At 42.9% G+C, this 6,291-nt stretch overlaps 3 protein-coding genes across 3 annotated transcripts; all 3 read left to right on the top strand.

The window, feature by feature from the left end:
- Positions 1–540: 540 nt before the first annotated feature.
- K450DRAFT_165721 (uncharacterized protein) lies at positions 541–810 on the top strand (the record flags this gene model as incomplete). Its single annotated transcript, XM_051584051.1, has 1 exon — positions 541–810. A coding segment is annotated over one exon (270 nt), but the record flags the coding sequence as incomplete, so codon positions are not given.
- A 780-nt stretch (positions 811–1,590) lies between these two features.
- K450DRAFT_161575 (uncharacterized protein) lies at positions 1,591–1,995 on the top strand (the record flags this gene model as incomplete). The annotated part of the gene is made up of 1 exon (XM_051584019.1): positions 1,591–1,995. A coding segment is annotated over one exon (405 nt), but the record flags the coding sequence as incomplete, so codon positions are not given.
- Positions 1,996–2,441: 446 nt separating this feature from the next.
- Positions 2,442–4,673, top strand: K450DRAFT_214218 (uncharacterized protein). The gene has a single exon (XM_051584823.1). It carries the CDS (start codon positions 2,720–2,722, stop codon positions 4,580–4,582), a length of 1,863 nt encoding a protein of 620 aa, XP_051441466.1. The 5' UTR covers positions 2,442–2,719; the 3' UTR covers positions 4,583–4,673.
- Positions 4,674–6,291: the final 1,618 nt, after the last annotated feature.

The raw sequence follows: 6,291 nt of genomic DNA on the forward strand, positions 1-6,291 counted from the left end.
CCACTTCACTTGGCTGCAAATAGTGGACACGAAGAAGTAGTAGACCTGCTAATCGAGTGTGGTGCGACTGTCGACGCAGAAAATAAGACACTGAATACTGCACTTCACTGGGCAGCAAACTGTGCACACAAAGAAGTAGTACACCTGCTAATCAAGTGTGGTGCGACTGTTGATGCAAGAGACGACCATTTGAGTACCCCACTTCACTTGGCTGCAAATAGTGGACACGAAGAAGTAGTAGACTCGCTAATCCAGCGTGGTGCGACTATTGACGCAAGAAATGATACACTAAATACTGCACTTCACTGGGATGCAAATAATGGACACAAAGCAGTAGTAGACCTGCTAATGCAACATGGTGCGGCTGTTGATGCAAGAGATGGAAAATTGGATATTGCACTTCAATCGGCTGCAAATAGTGGACACAAAGAAGTAGTAGACCTGCTAATTGAGCATGGTGCGGCTGTCGACGCAAAAGACGTGAATTCAATTACTCCACTTCACTTGGCTGCAAGTAGTGGACACAAAGAAGTAGTAGACCTGCTAATTGAGCGTGGTGCAACAGTTGACGCAAGAACTAAGATACTACGTACTGCACTTCACAGGGCTGCAGATAGTGGACACAAAGAAGTAGTAAACCTGCTAATCGAGCGTGGTGCGACTGTTGACGCAAGAGACGTGAATTCGGATACCCCACTTCACTTGGCTGCAAATAGTGGACACAAAGAAATATTAAACCTGCTGATTAACCGTGGTGCGACTGTAGAAGCTACTAATATGAACGGCGAAACTCCCTTATTACTAGCTGTGCTGGCTGATAATCTAGATACGGCTTCCCTGTTGATCGAAAAGGAAGCCAAAATAGAAGCAGCTGATAAGCATTCATTAACTTCTTTACACCGGTCAGCTAAACATGGTAATTTGGCCATGCTCGAGTTGCTACTGCGAAAGAAAGCGAACACTGAAGCTACAACCAATACTGGTAATACCGCTCTTCATTTGGCTGCAGAATTTAACCATGCCATCATTGTGACTAGTTTAATCAACCATAAAGCCGACATTGATGCTGAAAATGAAGATGGACACACACCGATTCAAGTAGCTATGAAGAAAGGTCAACTTGATGTAGTAGATCAAATTGAACATGCTGTGCAAAGGAAGTACGGAAGCAATGTTTCCCGCCGTTTGTATCTAGCGGCAGACTTCGAACAAGTCAATCTGGTCAAGACAATATTGGACACACTGAGCAATGCAGCAGAAATAAGTTCCTATATTGATACAATGCTACTTAGGGCATCACACAAAGGAAAGGTTCGTGTGATCTCTTACCTTCTGGACATCGGTGGAGATATCGAGGTGTGCAATGACGATGGACATCCACTGCTGTCATTAGCATATAACTATCCTGAGGTAATATCTATGCTGCTTCATCGAGGTGCTAACATAGAAGCCAGGAACATCAAAAATCGACATCACACCATCCTGCAATATTATACATCCCTCGGTGACATCACAGCACTATGCTTCTTGTTGAACTGTGGATGTAATATGCATTCGACTGACGACGACAGTAATACAGCACTTCATTATGCTACAAGAAGTGGACATTGTGAAGTAGCAGATATACTGCTTCAGCGAGGAGTGGATATCAATGCCAAGAATGATAGAGGTGAAACAGCTCTTCATATAGCAGTAGAAAAAGAGGCATTTGCATTGGTAAACCTTTTGATTGACAATGGAATTGACATTGATGCAAAAGACTATGCGACAGAATCAACAGCGTTACATATTGCAATCGAAAAAAGTAACTCGAAATTAATCTCATTGTTGTTGGAGCGACATGCTGATGTTAATTCAAAAAATAGTTATGGAGAGACCGCCTTGCATTTGACAACTGATATGAACCTCAACGAAGAATGCACTCTAATAATGAAGCGAGGTGCGAACATCAATTCCAGAGACAACTTTGGGGACACCCCGTTCTATTTTGCAGTGGAAAGAATGAATCCGTATCTAGTTAACGCATTCCTCGAAATTGGAGCTTCTGTTAACGACTCTCATGGTCCTGAAAATCTACTGACGCGTGCTGTTCAGATCGCTGATATGCGGAAAGGCTACTATAATGAGTGGCAATTTATTGCTGTGGTTAAACTGCTTATTGCAGCTGGTGCTAAACCTGAAGAAGTAGAAGTACCTCAAGAGTTAGAAAAGAGATTTCCTACACTGCGATACGAATTATCTAAGCCCTCTGCTCAACATTTGGGAAAGGAAAGCATTTTTTCGAATATAACATCAGAAATTGTGGATGATAATAGCAAAAAGCTAAACCCAATCGATGTTGTACTGAAGGAATATGGCCATGACTTAGTCGGCGAGCCTGAAGGTAATGATTTCTCGCCTGTTAATGCTATTGTTCCTTTTCCAATATTTACTCACAGTTCCATTAATTGTCTGCTTAGCCAACCACAGTAATGAAAGATGGCTGAATCACACTAGTCACAAGTATGGTAACGGATTTCCGCCTTTTAAGAGCCTTCAATTGGAAAAGTTTCCGGACATTGATTTCAAGGACGATGAGAATACCACCTCAGGAGCAGCTCCATTTGCACGATCATCGAAGCCATCTGAAACGACGTCAGTTGAAAGACGTGCTATAGCAATCATTCAATCCTTACTTGATTGTGTAGGAGCGAGATTTTTTGCCTCGAACTATTTTTTCATGTTAGAGTCGGACAGATGTATCGACATGAAGCCTCCGAGATGGGCGTCTCACTTTGACAAAATGAAAGGTATCATTCGAGAACCAGGTCGCTTGCTGGTACAAATTCCTCCAGAGGACACAACTCTATCTGTGCCAACCTGGTACAAAGCGAAGGAGCTAAACCTTCAATTCATAGACGCAGTGTATGTATGTAGAAGATCGAGTCTTCGTCCTAGTCAAGAGGCATTTTCGGATATTCTAGGAGGGTCAGAGCAAAATCTTGCAGTTGACCTGCATGCCATACTGATAGCAGGTCTTAGCATCCTCAGTATCGCTGGTGGCGATGGACTTGTTGAAAAACTAGTTATGGCGATTCGCTGTGACGAACTGGACCCCGTTCAAATTATGTTGCCATCCAATAGCATATTTAGCGACTGGCAGATACGCAATAGATGCCGGTGTCCTTGTAATCCAGAGTCTAATCATCGTCCACTCTCGCCAGTAGCCGCTGCTAAAGCGGTAGGAATAAATGTATGGCAAAAGCGACATCCATACATCGTAAATCGAGTATGGGATTTGAAGCAAGATAAGCTAGTGAACGATATTGACGTCACAAAGGTTGTGTTCATAACACATAGATGGAGAAAGACCGAAGTCAGATATCAGGATGTAATGAAATTAAAACTGTCTCACCGTAAACAAATTAGCAAGACGTCAGGAAAGCTAGGTCGTATCTACAACACGTTACGAAAGCATACGAGATATGTATGGATGGACACAATTTGCATCGACAAGTCAAATCTGTCGGAGCTTGATGAAGTAATTCGTTCAATGTACAAGTGGTATGCCAACTGCGCCGCTGTTGTCTTGGATTCAGGTACTTCTCTTTCTAAATGGAGCAGCAGAGGCTGGTGTCTGCAGGAAGGTGCTGCAGCTGGAATTCTCTGCGGAATATCAAAGGAAGGAAAGATCGCCACAATACAACAATTGGCCATTGAGCAAAAACAAGACCTCTGTACTCTTGACCTTCATCTATATTATCGGCAAGGAAATGCTGCTGAGATATTGGCAAGAATGGATGCTCGGCAGCTAACTCGTGAAGAAGATAGGGCTTATGCTTTGGTTGGAATATTTTCTATTGACTTGACCTTAGCTTATGGCGAAGGACTCCGATCTCGTACAAGGCTATTGCATCAGCTAGCTATTCAGAAAGGCGATCTATCATTCTTGAGCTTCCACTCCGCAGGAGAGACGCTTCATCACTACTTACCAGCTATTGGCGAAACCTACTATATAATTGCAAAGTGTACAAGTGCCTCAGCTCCAATTACTGTCAGTCATTTCGGCATGTGTCTTGAGGTCCAATTTGTCAACGGAGAAGATGCAAAGCGGGTACTGCGAAATCTGAATGATTGGAGAAAAATGAGCTTTGCAAGAGGTCGATGCCTAGGAGCAGAAGACCTTGTCAAGGTGGGAGAACAGCCTAAGTACCAACGCTCGTCGTCTGTAGAGCTCGCTATCGTACATGACATCAGGTCACTTATTTTGGTACAAGTATATGGTGAAGATATGCAGACAGGCGGAGGAAAACCAATCAAACTGTGCTACCCGCTCCAGTGTTGCCAGATAGAAGAAGATGAGTTTGAAAGACTTTTCAGTTTGTGTATTGATGAACCCAAGGAGCCAGCAGCAGGACCTGAGGAACTGAAGCTGGAAGGCGAAAGCAAAGCAAAGGTAGCAAATGAAGATCATTCCGACAGTGATATCCAATTTGAGAGAATCTGGTTAGGCGACATGCCTGATGGCGCTGAACTAAACCAGCTTGAAAGTGAGAGCGTAGGGCACCGTGGAAGAAGATACCGAAGGAAATATGATGGGTAGGGTCTAACTCAAAACTTGATTTAATATACTCATTTTCTCATTAGGATAGTACGTTGAGCCACAATTCAATAAAAAAGCGTTTATACCCGCCACTCCACTTGGTTGCTATGCCATCGTCGTGACTAATCCTACACGGATGTATTGTTGATATAAAGAACGAAAAATGAAAGCTTGGGTGTTGTTTGTACTGGATAGCCAAATAAAACTAAGAAACTGGCTTTCTTGTTGCTGGGAAGATGCTGGTGTGAGCTTTTGATTTCACTGAAAATTTCATATGTTCGAAATCGAGTCTTTGCTTCCTCTCCTACTGTTGAGGTTGAAATTCATATTGTATTTTTTGTAATTTAATAAAAACCCATAGCGTTTGACAAATATTGATATAGACATACTAGATATGCTATAGAACACGAACACTAATCGATTGGTCAGTATGATGGGTAATGCCAAAATGTGGTTAACGCACTGACTATCACGCTCGGCCTAACTTGCTCTCCACGGCAATGAAGCCAAGCATAACGGGGTTCTGTCGCAGAGACTTTTACGTTGTAACGACAGTGTGTGTCACACGCGGACTATTACCAGCAGACTATCACAATACAGTTACATTTATAACTTCTCTTTCCAAGTAGTCATATTATCGACTATAAGATAATGCAAGATGCTCTTGACGTGCACTAAGTTGATTCCTTTAACTACCAGGTGTGTTTGTGAATTTGAAAATCTTTCATCAACAAAGTTTTTTTCAGAGTGCAAAGTAAGTCTCATGGATGAATCAACTGATACTCCGTTGTCGCACAAGCGCTCAAATTTCAAACCGTCGCTGCGCACTCAATTGCAACGCTTCTCTCTTCCTTTTCTTATGCAACCTAACGATATTTCTGACCATGAAAGCGAAATAAATCAAAATCAGATTACGGAACATGACCAGTTGATCGACGATACATCCAGTTGCCATCGCGCTGGCAGTGATGTTGAAAGAGAAAGTGATATTCGCACTCAGTGGTTTGATGAAGTGTTCAAGGAAGATGCCAACAGTATTAGAAGATTACTACAGCTTGGTGCCGACGTTGGCTGGGAGGATTTTGAAAAGATGACGGCACTTCACCTGGCTGCGAAAAATGGACACAACGAAGTAGTAGACTTACTGGTAAAGCATGGAGCTGCTGTTAATGCCAGGAACAAGAATTTAAATACAGCACTTCACTTGGCTGCAGCGTATGGACACAAAGAAGTAGTAGATTTTCTGATACAGCATGGTGCGGCTGTTAATGACGGAAACAAGGATCTCAGTACTGCACTTCACTGGGCTGCAGGAAATGGACACAAAGAAGTAGTACACCTGCTAATCAAGTGTGGTGCGACTGTTGATGCAAGAGACGACCATTTGAGTACCCCACTTCACTTGGCTGCAAGTAGTGGACACGAAGAAGTAGTAGACCTCCTAATCGAGCGTGGTGCGACTGTTGACGCAAGAAATAAGACACTAAGTACTGCACTTCATTTAGCTGCAATGAAGGGACACAAAGAAGTAGTAGACCTGCTGATAAAGCATGACGCGGCTGTTGAAGCAAGAGACGAGTATTCAGATACCCCACTTCACTGGGCTGCAAATAATGGACACAAAGAAGTAGTAGACCTGCTAATCAAACATGATGCGGCTGTTGACGCAAGAAATAAGACACTAAACACTGCACTTCATTTAGCTGCAA

This window comes from Umbelopsis ramanniana, assembly GCF_025399195.1.
Source record: "Umbelopsis ramanniana AG unplaced genomic scaffold K450scaffold_64, whole genome shotgun sequence".
NCBI classification, from domain to species: domain Eukaryota; kingdom Fungi; phylum Mucoromycota; class Umbelopsidomycetes; order Umbelopsidales; family Umbelopsidaceae; genus Umbelopsis; species Umbelopsis ramanniana.

Bases quoted from the DNA above. Each gene is read 5' to 3' on its own strand.
- K450DRAFT_214218 (XM_051584823.1), top strand. From the start codon at position 2,720: ATGTTAGAGTCGGACAGATGTATCGACATGAAGCCTCCGAGATGGGCG.